At 45.8% G+C, this 19927-nt stretch overlaps 1 protein-coding gene across 3 annotated transcripts in view; it reads left to right on the top strand.

The window, feature by feature from the left end:
* The window catches only part of RAPGEF4 (Rap guanine nucleotide exchange factor 4), a 166137-nt gene that overhangs the window by 127242 nt on the left and 18968 nt on the right, over nucleotides 1–19927 (top strand). For all 3 annotated transcript variants that reach the window (XM_083467925.1, XM_083467926.1, XM_083467927.1), the window contains 6 exons: nucleotides 5282–5432; nucleotides 6441–6529; nucleotides 9298–9328; nucleotides 11327–11405; nucleotides 13489–13635; nucleotides 18300–18397. In XM_083467925.1, the coding sequence (XP_083324051.1) occupies nucleotides 5282–5432; nucleotides 6441–6529; nucleotides 9298–9328; nucleotides 11327–11405; nucleotides 13489–13635; nucleotides 18300–18397 (595 nt within the window). The remainder of the gene's footprint in view (nucleotides 1–5281; nucleotides 5433–6440; nucleotides 6530–9297; nucleotides 9329–11326; nucleotides 11406–13488; nucleotides 13636–18299; nucleotides 18398–19927) is intronic.

Here is a 19927-nt window from a genome sequence, read left to right as displayed (position 1 = left end):
ATATGGATGGAACATCTGCCTTAAGCCTAATGCTATGAATGACTGCGAGTATTTTGCAAGCCATTCCCCCAATGCTCATAAGAACCTAAGGAAAGCCCTGTTGGATCAAGCCAAGGTTTATATAGTCCTGAACCCTGTTCTCAAGGTGGCCATAGAGAGGCCTATGGGAATCCCGCAAACAGGGCATGAGTGCAACAGCGCTTGTGATCCCCGGCAACTCTGCCTCCTATTATCTCCCTTGCTTGTTTCTCCTCCACCTCTATCCCCAAGTGTTGGCTTTACCCACCAGCAGGTTATACTAAATCATTTAAAATAATAAGCTCTTTGGAGGCCACCTATTTTCAAATTTCTACATCGGCTTGCATGATCACCCTGGAAACCAGATCTGTTTGAGTACTATTGTGGTGCCACAAATAGCAAAAGTAATTAAAAACCTGTGACATGTGTTGAGGAAAGCAACAAAAGCCACATAAATACAGCCCAGCTGACGGTATTTGTGTGTGTGTGTGTTTGTGTGACAGGAGCAAAATCTTTTTTCCCCCACCAAAGAAACAGATGAACTAAATGTTGGAAGTACAGAAATCCTGCCTGGCTTCAGTCACGTTGTGCAGGATGTAGTCTGTTTTCGTAGCACAGAACCTAGCTTAGATTTACCGTATTTTTCGCTCTATAACACGCACCAGACCATAACACGCACGTAGTTTTTAGAGGAGGAAAACAAGAAAAAAAATATTCTAAACGAAATAGTGGATATATGATTTTTATGGTTCATGCTGTGGCCACAGACATGTGATCTGATAGTGAGTTTGGAGTAGCCCAATGCAAAAATCCTGAGGATCCATGTGGATCCATTCTTTGTAACCACGGAGGAGGGAAGGAAGGGGAACCATGGATCCTCTGCTCACGACTGCAGCAGATCCCCCCCGCCACCCGCAGGCATTCGCTCCATAACACGCACAGACATTTCCCCTTACTTTCTAGGAGGAAAAAAGTGAGTGTTATGGTGCAAAAAATACGGTAATTCACATTCTCCTGCCTTTTCCTTTTCTTGGGACCTGGCCTCTCTTGGATTTCAGCTTCCTTATTGTTCACTAAATGTAGCCTTGCGTGGTCTCCAGGGGTTGACTTAAGACTGTGTACACATTACTGGCTTAAAACAGAACTAGGTCCAGATGGGCAGGGATGTTGTTGTTGTTTTTCTGTGTTCGAAATGAAGTTAGTTTTGGGGGAAACGGATCAAACCTCAGCATTTCCCAAGGAATGACAGGATAGATATGGGTTGTGTGGCGAACGCCGTGTGTGCACCACTTCCCAAACCAATGTTGGGAGCTTACTGGATTCAGAAGCGTGTGCACAGCCCTGTTCTCAGTCCTTTTCTGCCTCCTGCCTCTGGCCTTTGGTGTCAGTCTCTTACTAGTTTAATGCACGATTCTCCACCAACACCCACTCCAAACCTCTTCTGTGTTTTCCACCAAGCCTCCAGACCAGATCTGTGGGTGGTGGAGGTACACAGTTGAATACCACTTACAGTGGTGCCCCGCAAGACGAATGCCTCGCAAGACGGAAAACCCGCTAGACGAAAGGGTTTTCCGTTTTTGAGTTGCTTCGCAGAACGAATTTCCCTATGGGCTTGCTTCGCAAGACGAAAATGTCTTGCGAGTCTTGAGATTTTTTTTCGCTCCCCCCCTTTTTCTAAGCCGCTAAGCCGCTAATAGCCTTTAAGCAGCTAAGCCGCTAAGCCTTTAATAGCCGCTAATAGTGCTAAGCCGCAAATAGGGTTGCTTCGCAAGATGAAAAAACCGCTAGACGAAGAGACTCGCGGAACAGATTAATTTCATCTTGCGAGGCACCACTGTATTGTATTATTATTATATTATTATTTCTGTATTGTTTTAAGAGAAAGGTTAGCATGTTACACACACATGATCTGATCCCATTCATCTACTCTCTCATGGTGATAAATACCGAACATTTGGTTCCAATGCATGTGAAAAGGAACTAGATCCCTGCTTGCATTGAGGGAGGAACGGGCTGTAAAAAATTATTGCAATTTTAAAGCAACGAAACTTGTCGAGATCGGTATTCAGTCACAACATCGTTGTTGATTAATACCTTTCAAAATTACAGCCTCTCTGTCATTTATTTATACATAACGCTATTATTCTAATAGATATGCAGCGTGAACATTTGGGGAGGGAGGGTCCCCCCCCCCCGCACATCCCACGATCACATTTGCATGGGAGAAATTATTAGCAGAATTAAAAATAAGTAGATGAGCAATGAAAAATAACGGCAAAAATTACTAGCGCCTGTGGTGAGTCACTTAATAAGCAGATAGAAGGATATTAAATAATTACAGGGCTTGCATGGTAGAAGCTGCAGGGAGAGAACGGCTCAGTGAAATGCTACTTGATTTATGGAATGTTATAACTGTCCCTACAAACAGTTAAAGGGACCAAACGAGGCAATGCAATGTCTACTCTCACCTCCATCAGGTAGCCTGACTTTTCTAATCTCAACCAAATATATACATTTTTATAAGTTCAGTTAAAACCTGCAGTCATGACATATTTCACCATGTTCCTTAGACATGCTAAGGAACAGGTGGTTGTTATTTTGTCCTCGTATGTAAAACTGCAGAATTCAAAGAGGGTGTACTTTCTTTTTCCCATGACTCTAGATTTCAGTAGGATGTCCCATGTCCTAGGCTCTTAAGTAGCTGTAGCAGTGTCTAAGGGAAACAAAAAAATGGCTTAATAAGCCCAGTTTCTACCCCCCCCCCTAAATTACTGCTTTAGTCATACTGTGCATATATTGTGCAAGACGCTCTATTGATGCATTTGTTTCCCCTTCTGATCAGCTCACAGTCTCTTGAGACATCCCAGAGATTGCATGTCAAAGCCCCCGTGCTTTGATTTGAAAGAAACAGTTTATTTTAAGACTTGCATTCACAACGGCCCTGTGCTTGTCAGAACTGTCATATGCAGAAAATATTCTGGGCCATTAATTCCACATGGAACGCACAAAATACTATTATATTCAATGTCCTCCCTGTTTCGTGAGGATCTAGCTATATACGGCTGTCTGTCAGATCTGTCTGTCACTGGATCCCAAGTCAGCCTGGACTAAGTAGAATTTCAGTAGTGCTTGTAGACTCATCTCTGCTGACCCTGGACTGATAAGAGATGCATTGTGAACAAGCACGTCCCTCAAACCAAGGTTGTGCTGGGCAGTCGCCATTTCTGATATTAATGTCAAAACTTGCCCTTTCCAAAAGGGAGAAGTTTACACCTGAGTTGCCCTGTAACAACAAAACTCTGACATATGCGTACATTTCAAAATACTGTTTGCTGCACCTGTTCTGCGTGGGAAGGAACCAGGATACAGAGAAAACTGCATCTGAAGTTGGTGAGGGTAGCATTCCATTGCATCTTAATTGCTGGCTTGCAAACAGTAATAATCACAATGAAATTTTAATGGATTCCATTGACTTGTTTAATGATACAGATTTATATTATTGCTAACATAACCATATATACTTTTTTTAAAAAACGTGCTCTTTTCCTTGGTCATGCTGGACTCGGGATTGGAAATGCACACATACTAAAGGTCTGTGTGAGCAGAAGGTTGATGTGGCAATATATCTATGTGCAAAGATGCTCTGCCATCAAAGGGAGATGGCTGTGAAAGGCTGGGGCTTCAGAAAATTCCATCATAAATGGAAGCAGCAGTTGCTGCTGTTCATTGTTTCATCCCAGACCTGGAATGGAAATCAGTCCAGTGAATAGGATTAGTACTCACTCATAAGGTTCTTGGGTTGGTTGGTTTTTAAGCCTGCAACTGATACATCATGAATGACCTTTTTATTTTTATTTTTATTAAAAACATTGGTTTGACATGTCCTTTAAATCAGAACAAGTGGTGTGGAAATAATTGTGCCATTAATTATGTTGTCGAACTAATTATATACATTACATTAAATAGTGGATGGTGAGAGATACAATATTTGGCAGAAACAGGACTGCAGCAGAAGAGAAACAGCGCTGGTTGTGACAAAGATAGGTTGGAACAGAAATAGCTGCTTTCTTACTTCTCTAATGAAAGGACAGGCTGAATTATGTTAGGGAAGCCAAATGCCTCACCTCCTCTGACAGGAAGGCAAATACCACCAGCCCCCACATCACAGAGTCCCAGGCTAATGTCACCACAGTGCAAGCTAGAAGTGGCAATAGAAACTAGAACCAGCCCTATGCCCCCACCCCCCGATCTGTGGCAGCGGCCTGGAAAACCAGTGGTCCTTGCCTTCCCCCCAACACATACACACACACACAAACACACACATACACTTTCATATGCCCCATGCTGCCAAGCAATTAACTCGTGAACAAATCACAGCAAAAAGAATCAACAGTTGTTGCATGTACATCTCCTGCAAATAGAATCACTGAGGTCCTCCTCCGAGGGCCTTCTGGCGGTTCCCTCCCTGCGAGAAGTGATGTTACAGGGAACCAGGCAGAGGGCTTTCTTGTTGTTGGCGCCTGCCCTGTGAAACGCACTCCCACCAGATGTCAAGGAAATAAACAACTATCTGACTTTTAGAAGACATTTGAAGACAACCCTGTTTAGGGAAGTTTTTAATGTTCAATGTTTTATCGTGTTTTTAATATTCTGTTGGGAGCCGCCCAGAGTGGCTGGGGAAACACAGCCAGATGGGCGGGGTATAAATAATAAATCATTATTATTATTATTATTTCTCTGCAGAGGCAAAAACCACAAATTAAAGTTGAAGAGCACAACACCACGACATCAGCTAAAACAGGACTATAGAAATGTGCTGTGCTATCTGCCTCCTACACAAATACAAAGCCATAGAAATAATCTATCTACCTACACTTTGTTCAGTTTATTACTACAGTGGCTATCGTGCATCTTTCTGCATCTCCCTTAAGGCCAGAGGGTTTGCCTTGATCCCATTCTTCCACCACCAACGAGCATCCACAGTCCAGGGAAAGTAACGAATTGGGTCCATGTCCCTTGAACCATTTGCCAATTGTACTTTACAAGGAAAGGCCCGTTGGGTTCACCTCCCCACCACCGCCATGCTAAGTCATCAAAAGCCATGAAAGTATATAAACTAGAGAACACACAAAATGTTATTGATCTTGAAAATCCTGCTGGGCAGTTGTGTTTTTAAGCATGCTTTGTTATGAGGAAGCGATGGGAAATTCTGAGGGGGGTGGGTGAAGTAGCAGAGTGAACGTTTTCCTTGACATCTTGGCACTTACCATGCTCAGCCTTCGCAGGGTACGGAGCAAGAAAAAATGGATTATGCCCTAAACAACAAACGACGAGTCATTCGCTTAATGCTGCAATGGGCTGCTTTGTATGGAGATATCCTGCAAGAGGACGAAGCGGCAATGGCCTTTCTGGAGGTAGGGCACAATTGCTTAGTACTGCTGCTTCGTTGAAATCAATATTAACCAGTTACTGAGGCAGGAGAGCTGAGCCAAGACTGTTTTCCGAGCTGTAGAATTCTCCTTCCTAAGGATGTTACATTCAAGTACAAACAACTATAGATGTCCTTGGGGGTTTTGCATTGCTGCTGCAAACAATCTCATGCCTTGTTGCCACTGGCTGAAATTTCAGGAAGGAAAGTGGGGGTGGAGGTATCAGTCTGTTTTCTAATACAGAGACAATCCCATTGAAAGAAATGGGCATTGTGAGAATATGGAACCTAGACATTTCCAGCGCAATCCCATGCCTGTAATACTACTTGGCAGTAAACCGTACTGTGTTAGGTGGCGCTGTGGTCTAAACCACTGAGCCTCTTGGGCTTGCCGATCAGAAGGTCGGCGGTTCGAATCCCCACAATGGACTTAACCACCCAGGGGTCCTTTACCTTTTAAATAACTGACATTGTCTCTCTCTTTAATGACATGGAAGATCTGTTGCTAGAGGTGACCATCTCACTCTGCCAACTCCATCTCTTGAGATAATATTGGATTAGAGGTGGAGTAAGATTCAGAGGGCATCTTCCATCCTTTTGAACTTTTCCAATGCGGACATTTGTTTCTCCGGTATTTGTCAGGAACCTCTATTGAACCGTTTTTCTTCGTAGTCGGCCCACCTGCAATACATATCTTGACAAGTTGACTGCCTCTTTGTATTATTGTTTGAAGAGTCAAAATAAAAAAATTCCTTCCAGTAGCACCTTAAAGACCAACTAAGTTAGTTCTTGGTATGAGCTTTCGTGTGCATGCCCACTTCTTCAGATACCTGAAGAAGTATCTGAAGAAGTGTGCATGCACACGAAAGCTCATACCAAGAACTAACTTAGTTGGTCTTTAAGGTGCTACTGGAAGGAATTTTTTTATTTTGACTATGGCAGACCAACACGGCTACCTATCTGTGTTTGAAGAGTGTTCTTTTTCATTTAATAGGAGTTTTATGTATGTGTATCAGATGATACGAGGATGATTACAGCCCTCAAAGAGCAACTACCAGAGCTAGAGAAGACTATGAAACAAATGTAAGCATAACCTTGAATTTGTTCATCTCTAAACTAGCTTTTGCAAATACAGAGAGAAAGCTTCACTGTATTCCGTCTCCCCATCAGCAAAGAATTTAGCTAGAACTTTTTTAGAGTTTTATACCAAAAAGAGCAGGAAAACATATAGTATTATGAAATGTCATTGTGCTATTGAGCAATCAACCACGGTTTAGCATGATGTCCAAACCAGGCCAACAAAGTGGATTGGGAAACCTGAAGTGTCATGGCATCCGACCATACACCTGTGTTTCTAGATGTTACAGGAGAGAGGAAGAGGAAGACTATGGTTTGCAAACGTGCATTTTGAATCCTGCAAAGGAATTCAGTACGTTTCCGAGCACAATTCAAAGTGTGGGTGCTGACCTTTAAAGCCCTAAACCAGTGTTTCCCAACCTTTTTTGGGCAAAGGCACACTTGTTTCATGAAAAAAATCTCGAGGCACACCACCATTACAGCCCCGTGACGTCAGCGCGCAGCGTCACGCCGGGAGGGACATGAATTGCTAGCAAATTACATAATCACCTCCTTGAGGGCTGGCTCATCTTCTCCGAAGGCAGAACCCCATTAATTAACAGCACAGACTCACACCATAGCCAAGACGAGGGGGGAAAATCACAGTCATGCACATGTGGGGGCTAAATGAGGACGAAGACCGGGCAGAGAGCAGGGTTCAAATCACCCCACCTGGCCAGGACAATCCCTGGGTGCTCCCTTGGGCCACTCGCCTGACCCACCTCGCAGGGCTGTTGTTGCGAGGATAACACGGGGAGAACCATGCGCGCCCCCGGGAGCTCCTTGGAGGAGAAAGCGGGCGATGAATGCAATGCACGAAATATATGAGAGGCGACCAGGTTTTGCAGGTGAGGGGCCCCCGCCAGCCTCCACTTCCAACACCCGGCGCAACGACGCCGAAGTTTCCCCCCGGGCTCGGCTCGGGGAGCAGCGCTGCTCCCCCCCCGGCTCCCCTTCGCCCTCCCGGCTCTCTCTGCCGCCCACTGGGGACCCCCCTCACCTGCCAAGTCCGGAGCGCTGGTGGAAGTTGCATGCATGCATGCAGGGCGCCGCGTTGCCATTGCATTGCACTGCACTCCATGCAACGCCTGCACGCATGCATTGCCTTGCACGCCCACCAAGGGGTCTCCCCGCGGTCCGATGCGTCCCCTCCGGCGCGGATGCAGCATTGCAAAAATAACCCCCCCCCCGACACAGCCCTACCTGGGGGGCAGCCTCCGCCTCCGCCGCTCCGCCTCCGCGGGGATCCCCGGGCTGCATCCTGCCGCCCGATCTCCGCGGGGGCGCAGGCAGGCTGCGCGGGGTCTGCACGGAAGAGCCCCTGCCCGCCCGGCCGCCGCCGCTGCGCTCATTCCATGGCCGGGAGAAGAGCGCTTCAAACAAAACGCCCGGCCCGCCAGGCCACGCTGGGAAACGTAGTTTGCGCACCCCGCGCGGGCGCGGAGCCCAAGGGCGAGGGGACTACGGATCCCGGCAGCCCCCGCGCCGGGGACGGAGGGGGAGAGGCCGGGTGCAGGGATGGAGGGACGGGTGGGCGAGCGAGTGAGTGAGTGGCAGCTGCCAAGCCTTGGCCGAGAGCCAGGAAGGGCCTCCCCGGAGGAGGAGGAGGGAGGCGCAGAGCGGGAGGGAGGGAGGGAACCCCAGGGGTCATCTAGTGACGGCGCCCCAATCGAAAATTTGACTTTTTAAAAAAAAATCTTTCGAATTTTTTAATTTTTCCCGCGGCACACCAGGCAACATCTCTCACTGTTCTCGCGGCACACCAGGCAACATAGTGTGCCGCGGAACAGTGGTTGGGAAACACTGCCCTAAACGGCCCTGGTCCAGGAGGACCGTCTCCACCCCCATCGTTCTACCCGGACACTGAGGTCCAGCGCCGAGGGCCTTCTGGTGGTTCCCTCACTGCGAGAAGCCAAGTTACAGGGAACCAGGAAGAGGGCCTTCTCGGTAGTGGCGCCCTCCCTGTGGAATGCCCTCCCACCAGATGTCAAAGAGAACAACAACTACCAGACTTTTAGAAGACATCTGAAGGCAGCCCTGTTTAGGGAAGCTTCTTAATGTTTGATGTATTACAGTATTTTAATATTTTTTTGGAAGCCGCCCAGAGTGCCTGGGGAAGCCCAGCCAGATGGGCGGGGTATAAATAATAAATTATTATTATTATTATTATTATTATTATTATTATTATTATTATTATTAGGCTCTTGGGTGAAGGAGCTTCCACCTGCCCCTGCTTCTTTGCTCTAGATTTTTGGGGAAGGGCCACAGCTCAGTGGCAAAGGATCTGCTTTACAGGTAGAAGCCAATACCTGTCTTTTCCAGGTAGAATCCCTGCCTGAAACCCCAGAGAGATGCTGTCCGTCAGTGTAGAAGATGAACACTGAGCTTAATGGAATCTACAATCCACTAATGGACTCACTGGAAAGGCAGCAACCTATGTTACTATGTCCCTCCTCTTGAAACAGCTTTGCTTCAAAAAACAAACCACCTTGATCTCTTTTTTCATACTTAATGCAAAGCAAGGATTCTTTGAATGATTAAATGCTAGAAGAGTTCTTTTCCTAGCCTCATGGGGAGAAGGAGAGTGACATGCACAAGCCTGAGGCTTCGCTTGGATTTTGCTTGTGCACATTGTGCCAAACCATGGTTTAGTGTTACGTGTGAACCAAACCATTGTTGCTAAAATCTTCCAAATTTCACCCTCCAAAAATATGCTGTATTTTTTCTTTTTGCAGATCAGAGGAAGCTAAAGCACCACAGAAAAAGGTAACTATTTTGATTGATCGGCCCACATAAAACGTTAAACTGTTATTTTCCCAACCACTAAGGGCAAGTTCACACCTATGGATTGGCAAGTACACCTTTACTATTGTATCCTGTCCGACGCATCTGTATTGTTTATACTTTGGAAAGCACATTGGTTGTGCAGACGTGTTATAGTTTTGTGTGTACGCATAACGTTACATGCATGCGGTTAAAACAGAAGATGTGAAGGTGCCTTGAGAATTTAGTCTCCAAAGAAGAAGCAAGTCCACGCAATGAAATTTGATCAGATCTATGGGTATTCTGTTATTCTTTTTCCCACACGCACCATCAGCTGTATAACACATCGCAAAGTTAAATGATGGGATTCACCACCACAGCATACAGTGGCGGCTGCCAACTTGGATGGCTTCAGAAAGGGATTAGGCAAACTCATGACCAATAGCCGCTAGCCAGACAAAGGCTTTGTGTAGACTGCCTCCAGTATCAAAGGCCGTATGTCTCCAAATCACTGAGGTCAGCTCCCATAGGGCAAATGGTCTACTGCCCCACCAACCTCAGGTTGCTCTCGGCCAGCCCGCACCCACCTGCCTTCTCAATAATCTGTCCAGGTGGTGGCGCTGTCTTCTCAGCTTCCTCAGTCCTTGTAGAACTCAGCAGGAAAGAGGATGGGGACAAAACAAGGATTCTGATACGGGCTCTGGCTCCACCTAGTGTTGGTCTTCCTGCCTTCTGCTCCACTAGTCCCATTCAGCACCAGCCACCTCTGCTCTGAATGTCAGTTGCTGGGGAGGGCATAGAATCATAGAACTGTTGAAAGGGACCACAGGGGTCATCTAGTCCAACCCCCTGCAATGCAGGAATCTTTTGTCCATCGTAGCACTCAAACCCACAACCCTGAGATTAAGAGTCTCATGCTCTAGAGCGAGGAGAGTGCTTAATAGGCAAGATGTTAAATTGTTTTTATATGCAACAACTGCAGCAAGAGTATTGTTAGCCCAGAAATGGAAACAAGAAGAAATTCCGACGAAAGAAGAATGGCAGACGAAATTAATGGACTATGCAGAATTGGACAAAATGACAGGAAGGATTCGAAACCTGCGGGACCAGAGATTTACCGAAGATTGGGAGAAGTATATGAATTATTTGAAGAGCAACTGTAATCAACAAATTATGCTAGTAGGACCACAAGAAGTTTCGTAAGGAGAAATATACGAAGTGTTACAAAGTAGAAAAAGATATTGGTTATGAGTTTGAAATGTAATAGGGAAGATAAGAAATGCATACCGAGAGATTAGATTGGAAAATTTTCAGACAGGATTGATGGAAGTCAAAAATTTGAATAAGATGTAAAAGTATGTTTAATTACTGTTGAAAATGATATGGTAAAAAAACTAATACAGTGGTGCCCCGCAAGACGAATGCCTCGCAAGACGGAAAACCCGCTAGACGAAAGGGTTTTCCGTTTTGGAGGTGCTTCACAAAACGAATTTCCTATGGGCTTGCTTCGCAAGACGAAAATGTCTTGCGAGTTCCTGCGGGTTTTTCCCCTCCCCCCCTTTCCCCAAGCCGCTAAGCCGCTTATCAGCTGATCCTAAGCCGCTTATCAGCTGATCCTAAGCCGCTAAACCGCTTAACAGCTGATCCGCTAAGCCACTTATCAGCTGATCCGCTAAGCCGCTAATAGCGCTAATCCGCTAAGCCACTAATGGGCTTGCTTCGCAAGACGAAAAAACCGCAAGACGAAGAGACTCGCGGAACGGATTCTTTTCATCTTGCAAGGCACCACTGTAATATATATAAAATAGAGCGAGGAGACTGTTGTTGCGCCCATGCCCTGTCATGGGCATCTGGTTGGTAATTGTGAGAACAGATTGGCGGACTAGGTGGATCTTGGGCCTGATCTGGCATGACAACTCTTACATAACATGCAGTAGCTTTCTGGAAAAGTTTTCTGCTTGCATTTACAATCATGGCGTTTTGTCGGGTTTGTTTCCCCAGCACAAAGTTCTCTTGCAGCACTTCAACACGAGTGACGAAAGAACGCAAAAACGACAGCCCATAAGGGGAAGCGATGAACGTAAGTCGTTGAGTACGATCGCAGGACTCGGATGATAGAAGAAAAGGACCACCAGCCCCTGATGGAATTTTGCCCAGGGTCTCTTCTCATGTTGAGACGGCCCCTGAGCTGGGTTAGGAGTGGTCAGGATTAAACCATCTTCTCCCCCCTAGCAACTCACCGCCCTTTCTTAGTCTGCCAAGCATCAAGGACTGGTATTTACTGGACTGCCTCTCCTGGTATGCCCCGCAGAGGACCTTAAGGTCCACGAATAACCACATTTTAGAGGTCCCGGGCCCTAAGGAAGTCAGAATATCCTCCACCAGGGCCAGGGCCTTTTCAGTGATGGCTCTGACCTGGTGGAATGCTCTGTCCCATGAGACTAGGGCCCTTCAGGGTTTAACTTCCTTCCATCGGGTCTGTAAGACAGAGCTATTCCACCTGGCCTTTAATTTGAATTCCGCCTGATCTTTTATTTCCCTTCTCTTCCCTCCCCCACCCCTTTTATGAAGATTACCCACTCTGAGATGCCACAGCTAATTCTCCCCTGGCCTCCTCGCTGGCCCAAGTAGGACTAATTCCACCAGCTAGCCCTGGTGACTATCTAATGCTTATTAGTTGGATTTCCCCTACATTGATTTCTGAACTTTATTGTTATTCGTGTTTTTATACTGTATTTTATGCTGCTTTTACAATTAAGTGTTTTAAATTTGTTGTTAGCCGCTCTGAGCCTGGTTTTTGAACCGGGGAGGGCAGGGTATAGCTAATTATTTATTTATTTATTTATTTATTATCAATAGGGATAAAAATGCATGCCTACTGCCAATCTCTGGGACTTTCTGGTTCGGCTGCTACTCCTCCTTGCTGTTGGTGCCCTGCTCTCTCAACAGCATGTGAGCGGTGTGAGGAGCAAGGAGAAGCAGAAGCAAGCCTCCACAGATCTTGCCTCCTCCCTCTCAGACAGAGATGGGGATCCTGTGGTTTTCCAGATGTTCTTGGACTCCAGCTCTCCTTCGCCCCAGCCACAATGGTCAGGGGTGATGGGAGCAACATCAACTTTCCCATCTCTGCTTTAGGATTGGGCCTAGGAGAAGCAAGAAACTATGGGGCCCACTGAGAACACCCTCCCCTTTAACAAAAGAAAGTAAAATACAGTGGTGCCTTGCAAGACGAAATTAATTCGTTCCGCAAGTTTTTTCTTCTTGCGAGTTTTTCGTCTTGCGAAGCACGGTTTCCCATAGGAATGCATTGAAAATCAATTAATGCGTTCCTATGGAAACCGCTTGCCAGGCTGGCGGTGCGGAGAAGGGCTTTTCTCCCCACCGCAAGCCTTCAGGACAGGTACGGGAACAGAGGGGAAGGGGCGCAGCGCTTCTCCTCTGTTCCCGGGGCTTGCGGTGGGAGGAGGGTTTTTCCTTCCCACCGCCAACATTCAGAACAGCATTCTGAATGCTGGCGGTGGGAAGGAAAACCCTACTCCCACCGCAAGTCTTCAGGACAGCCATCCGAAGGCTGGCGCGGGGAGAAGGTCTCTCCGCCCCACCGCCAGGCTTCGGAGGAGCCTTCCCAAGCCTGGCGGCGGGAGGAGGTCTCTCCGCCCCACCGCCAGCCTTCGGATGAGGACCGAGGACAGTGGGGAAGACGCGCTGCGCTTCCCCGCTGTCCCGAAGGAAGCCCATAGGGAAATTCGTTTTGCGAAGTGCCTCCAAAATGGAAAACCCTTTCGTCTAGTGGGTTTTCCATCTTGCGAGGCGTTCATCTTGCGGGGCACCACTGTATGGCAGTGCTAAGTTGCATACAGTTGTAATGCAATACCTCAAGGACCACCTCTTTCCATATGAACCTCCTTGGACCCTGAGGCCCTCCTTCGTGTGCCTCCTCCTCGTTCCTTTTTAACCAGGCCTTTGGTTGATCTGATTTCATCCTATGCCCTATATATCCTATATATTGTATTTTAATACTTTGTTGGAAGCCGCCCAGAGTGGCTGGGGAAACCCAGCCAGATGGGCAGGGTATAAATAATCATCATCATCATAGTCTGCTTCCTACCTTGTTTCATCTTCTTACAGCCCTTATTCATGATGTGCCTTGTTTTTGTCTGAAGTTTTGTTCAAGGTGTACTGCATCGACCAAACCTACACGACAATCCGCATTCCAGTCTTGTCTTCCGTAAAAGAAGTTATCAGTGCCGTAGCTGACAAGCTAGGCTCTGGAGATGGCTTGATATTAGTAAAGATGAGCTCGGGAGGAGGTAAGGGAATTTGCATAATCTTTAACACTCCTCATTTACCTTTGGGGCAGCAGACCATGAAGGAATGGGAAAAGCTCGCACTGATTTCTTTAAAGACTTTTCGTGTTTCATTTTTAATACCTGGCCAACCGGACTGCACCTTTCGCTGTGGGCGGCGGAATCTAAATTTCTGCGCCTTGGCTGTCATCAACCTCCCCACCACACCACCCCCAAATCTGCAGCTGGAAACCTCAGTCTGAAGCCACAGCACATTACACAAATTAGGTCCATGGCCAGAGTGAGAATGTAAGCTTTCAGCCTTTAATTGTAGATTAATCCAATGGATTGGTATAGTTGTACGTTAATCAGCTAAAGCTTTAGTTGATTACTTGGGAGGCTGCGTATTAACGGCTCACCTGTTTATTTTTGAGGCTGCCCCATGTGTCTGGTTTGCCGCTGCTGTGAAGAGAATATTAAAGATATTCTTGCCATCTCACCATGATGAAAATCATTAAACTGGAAATCACCTCACAGTTCGTTTAATAGATAAAAAAAGAGGCACATACGTACCCTGTACGTTTTCGGAAATAAGCAAGTATGTTTAAACTTAATTGATTCATTGGTTTAAAAGCCAGGCGATGAATCAGCCGAAAATTATTTAGTTGGTCGACAGACTTGATTCAATGATTTGACTGATGTATATCTTCCATGATATTTTTAAATAAAGAGGCTTTTTAAGTAGTATATCTGTGTTAGGATCGGTGAACTGCCCTGAGATCTGTAGTTATACAGCGGTATATAAACTGAAATAATAATAACAATAATAATAATAGCACAACAGCTTTGTGGTAATATATAAACTCTGGCGGAAAGACAGGATACAAATTTAACAAATAAGGATGCAGCCCTATTTACACTTAGCTGACATGGTCCTCCTGCTTTCCGTTTTCTCCTCACAACGACCCTGTGAGGTAGGTTAGGCTAAAAAAAATGTGATTGGCCCAAGCTCAACCAGTGCGCCTCATGGCTGAGTGGGGATTTGATCCTTGGTCTTCAAGTCCAACATTTGAACCACTACACCATGCTAGCTGCCATGCTGCCTCTGGGTGGTCTGTGAAGGTATCTCATGTCCCCATCCAACCCACCTTCTCTCCTTAGTATTTATGTGTGGGTCCGTTGCTCGGTCCCTGCTCCTGCCAACATAGCAGTTCGAAAGCATGTCAAAGTGCAAGTAGATAAATAGGTACCACTCCGGAGGGAAGGTAAACGGCGTTTCCGTGCGCTGCTCTGGTTCGCCAGAAGCGGCTTAGTCATGCTGGCCACATGACCCGGAAGCTGTATGCTGGCTCCCTCGGCCAATAAAGCAGGATGAGCGCCACAACCCCAGAGTTGTCCACGACTGGACCTAATGGTCAGGGGTCCCTTTACCTTTAATGCTTGAGGCGGGGGGAACAAGGTTCTATAAATCCTATGGGAATCCTTCTTGCATAGGAGATCATGCCCTATATGTTTTCATTTGGTAAAATTTAGGGTGGGTTTTTTGGGAGAGGGGAGGGAGGGTCCTATGGCAAAAGCTTTGTTTTGATAGAAGATTAAATATTTGACCTTTAAGGCCGAGCATTAGTTGAAGGGAAGTCTTTAAGAAAGGTAGCGCTGCGATGAGGTACAACTGCTGGTTCCAATTTTGTGTGGCGCTGTGAATTCTGACAGAGTTAATTAAAGCTACATTGGAACGCAAATAGAAACTGTTGTCGGGGACAATTCTTTTTCCGCAAATGAATTGATACCAGGGGCGTCCCTATTCTGCAATTTCAATAGGATTTCTTTCACCAGAGTGGGAGGCATTCTGGTGGACCTACGCTGGGACAAAAAGATTTATAAGGCAGTTAATTAGCCCTTCTGAACCAATCTGTGACGTGCAGGTATCTTTTGTTGATGGGATTGCGAGAGCTAAATATAACTGACAGCACAATCTTACGCATCTCTTCCGAAAAGCAAGCCCAACCATTGCTATTACATTCCGAGATGAATTATTACATTATATGTTAGGGTTGCTGTGTTAAAACTTTCCCCACCTTCATCTGAATGTGATAAATCTCATTGACAGCTCTTTAGACCCATTTCCCTGAACAGGAACATCAGTGTTTTTGCCATCAGCCTTCTTCCAGCACTGTGGACTAAACCACAGAGCCCTAGCGCTTGCGGATCAGAAGGTCGGCGGTTCAAATCCCCGCCACAGAGGGGAGCTCCTGTTGCTCGGACCCTGCTTCTGCCAACCTAGCAGTTCGAAAGCACGTCAAAGTGCAAGTAGATAAATAGGGATCGCTCTGGCGGGAAGGTAAACGGCATTTCCGTGCGCTGCTCTGGTTCGCCAGAAGCGGCTTAGTCATGCTGGCCACATGACCCGGAAGCTGTACACCGGCTCCCTCAGCCAATAAAGCGAGATGAGCACCGCAACCCCAGAGTCAGTCACGACTGGACCTAATGGTCAGGGGTCCCTTTACCTTTACCTTCTTCCATTTATAGAGGACGCTAGTGAAGTCTTTCCAGCTCAGACTCAGAAACAGGCTTCAGGTACTTGGGAATGCTCACCTCAGGTGAACACAGGAAGGCCTCAGATTCTTCCTTTGAAGAGTTCCCCACCACCACATGCACCCTGATTTCACCAGGGTCTAAGCAGGCCCCATGCAACAAAGTGGAGAAATCTCTTGCTTTGCTGGAGGGCTTTGAAGAGCTTCCTCTAGGACAGCTGGCAGAGTTGCCATCACACCAAGAACAACCAGCACAGAGTGTATTTTCTCAAATCACTTTTCCTATGGGCAGTTCTAGCAAGGGAGATGTTGTGCGAGAGACGTTGTCCCCCAGACAATCTGGGGTTGGGAGCCAAAAGTCAATTCTCATAGAGAACTTTTCTGTGGCGATCACACAGGGTCCCTGGACGTTTCACCATCTATTGATCCCTGTGCCACCACTTTATTTCTCGCTGCCACCACCCAGGCCCTACCTGGTACAATACTGAGTCCAGTCAGGGTTAAATTGGAACATAAACTTCTGTTTATTTATTGCAGTTTAACAAGCGTGTGGTTTCATAAACGGGATTGGTCCTTTACAATCATGGGGTGCCTATCCAGACCTATAACTTCCGCTACCTGCTCTCACTCACTAAACCACCTCTCAGATATTTACTTGTCTTCCTAGCTCCTGACTCAGCTTATTTCGCTACACTAACTCAACCTACTGACAAACTCTATCCCAATTCGCTCCCACTCCAACCAACCACCCAACTCCCAATGCACTCCCCTTTGCCCCTCTCAGAACTGGTTTTATAGTCCTTCTGACTCCACCCCCAGGTTCTGATTGGGTAACCTGTTTAACTATTTCACCTCCAGCACTCTCATATGTTAATATCACACCATCTTACCCTAAAGGCAGCCTTTAGGATTGACTGGCAAGGGGTGCTCTGCTAGCCCAAGAATTGGGCTTCCCCATCCCCAGCTTTCCCAGATGCAATCCTTCAAAGAACACCCTCCCCCCCCCCCAAAAAAAGGAAGGGCAGTAGAAGCATTTCTCCATAGGGTCTGCCAAGAAGAGCTTGAGAAATGATCCAAGTTCCTCCTAATTTTTTGTTGAAGAACTTTTGATGACTCCAAGTTAGTCTGAGGAAAGCGGGGAAGAATTCACCCATCTCCTTACACTTCATGCCAGGGACAGTTTAAAAAGTAAGGTGGCTAGAGATTTGAGTCCCAGTAGAACGGCATCGCCGTTTAATGGTAGACACTGGTCTGGTGTAGAAGAGGGTCTCATCATAACTATAATAATAATAAAATCCTTTATTAGGCATAACACACCACACATTCACAAACAAACATCACATACAGACTGTATAAAATACGGGCTCAGCGAACACAATTTATCCTAGTCCTATTCTTAACTCCAAGAAATGAATCGATGTACAAAAATAATATAATATATATAATCATCATAATATATATAATCATCATAACTGAGAGCATAGGCAGGCTGCAGTCCAGGCACCTGAAGATCTTTACAAGACAAAGATCAAATCCTGGAACTATGAATACAAGTAAAATGTTGTTGCTGTTTTTTGGTTTTGGTTTTTTTTTAAAAAAAGGTTTATTGGTAACTTCCTGTTGTTTTTCTTAAAGATGCCAGCTTTTCTAGGAGCAGTATAGATTGACTGCAATGGAGAAAAGAGTCACGTGGTTCTACTACGGATGTGATTAGAAAAACATTGGGATCAAAAAATTAACACTCATAAATTTGATATTTGAAAGAGTGTTACGGAGTGTAATGACAATTGAAAACAAACAATGAATGTCTGCCTCAGTGGTCTCTGTACTGTGTACATAAAAACTGTTCGGCATAAAAACACAAACAAATAAAAACAAATTTTATATATCCAAATCACAAGTAACGCCGCCGACTGAGCCGCTGCTAATACTTACCTAACCTTTGAGTGCCACACATGAATATTTGAATGTGTCATCCAGCCAAGTGGGCTCTCAAATTATAAAAGCTGCCCTTCCAAATGGAAGAGAGTGTCTCAAATTCCACCGTAGGCATCCATTCTGTTTTGTTCCAATGAGAAGTCTTGACAACTTACTTTTCTTGTGATAATGGGCGTGCGTTTTCTGTAGTATATCCCATGCTTTTCACGTTCACAGAAAAGGTGGTGCTAAAACCCAACGATGTTTCGGTGTTTACAACGCTCAGTGTTAACGGACGGCTCTTTGCTTGCCCTCGAGACCAGTTTGACTCACTGGTATGTAAGTATGCTAGGCCTCTGAACGCCTTTCAGCTCAGAGGCTGTGCTTTGTACTCCTTACTTGAACGCTATATAACATACGCATTTCTTATCCTGAAAATTTCTCCTCAGCCTTCCTTTCTATCCACAAGACATCTGAAGGCAGCACAGTACAAAGAAGCGTTTTAATGTTTACTGTTTTGTTATGTTTTTATATATGTTGGAAGCCACCCAGAGTGGCTGGGGCAACCCAGTCAGATGGGTGGGGTACAATTATTATTATTATTATTATTATTATTATTATTATTATTGGAGATTTTCAAAGTTTGGCAAGAGGGCTGCAAAGAGTTGTGTGGGGAAGATCCATACTATGGGAGTGGATAGCATTCTCTGAGTAGGACGTCCCCTGATTCAGACCAGGTTTTTAAAATGAATTTACTTAGACAAATTTATATACTGTGTGTATTTTCAATATGAGTACCAGCCGCTTCTCTCATCTTTCACTCAAGAGCTACCCTAGTGTCACACCGTCATCCTAGAGAGGTCTAGAAATCAACCACATAGCAGTAGGGCCTCACAGAAAACAGTGGCAGGAACCAGCAAAAATACAGTATAGCTGTACCTTGGAAGTCGAACGGAATCCATTCCCGAAGTCTGTTCGGCTTCCAGAACGTTTGGAAACCAAAGCACGGCTTCTGATTGGCTGCAGGAAGCTCCTGCAGCCAATCGGAAACCCTGTTGGAAGTTCAGCTTCCAAAAGAAGGTTCGGAAACCGGAACGCTCACTTCCGGGTTTCGATGATTTAGGAGCCGATTCGTTTGGGAGACAAGACGTTTGAGATCCAAGGTACGACTGTATTGAGGTGGTGATGGCCTTGGGGCGACCCCAATGATATCCTTTGGTGTTGCCACGTGTGGGGTTGCCCTGCTGGCAGGTAGCTTATTACCCATGGCAGATCTGGCTAAAGACCCCCAGTCCTGGGAGCGCCAAGAGCAGTCGCCTGCTTACCCAAATGATGAGCCAGGTATTTTCAGTGAACCTGTAGGGACAGGAGAATAAAACTCCCTATGCTTGTGGCGTGAGAGCATATTTCTGTGCTTTTTTTAAGTGCAGTAAAAAGAAGTGTACAGTGGTACCTCAGGTTAAGTACTTAATTCGTTCTGGAGGTCTGTTCTTAACCTGAAACTGTTCTTAACTTGAAGCACCACTTTAGCTAATGGGGCCTCCTGCTGCTGCCGCACAATTTCTGTTCTCATTCTGAAGCAAAGTTCTTAACCCAAGGTAGTATTTCTGGGTTAGCGGAGTCTGTAACCTGAAACGTATGTAACGTGAAGCATATGTAACCTGAGGTACCACTGTACATGTAATTTTTTAAAAAGCATTATATATAGGCTGGCATATTATGGAGGCACAGAATAAACTCTTTCAAGTTGTTCCTCAGGGCTCTATAATTAAAACCTCTGTTCTCATTAGAAAGTCTGGCTTTCCTTAAAACATTCAAAATGTTTGCGAGTACTAACAGCAGAGTAATCCCGCCATGCTCCCATG

Source organism: Podarcis liolepis (assembly GCF_965112155.1).
Source record: "Podarcis liolepis genome assembly, chromosome: 1".
NCBI lineage: Eukaryota > Metazoa > Chordata > Lepidosauria > Squamata > Lacertidae > Podarcis > Podarcis liolepis.
The sequence above is the reverse complement of the archived record's forward strand: the minus strand, read 5'-3'. Positions and strand labels throughout refer to the sequence as shown.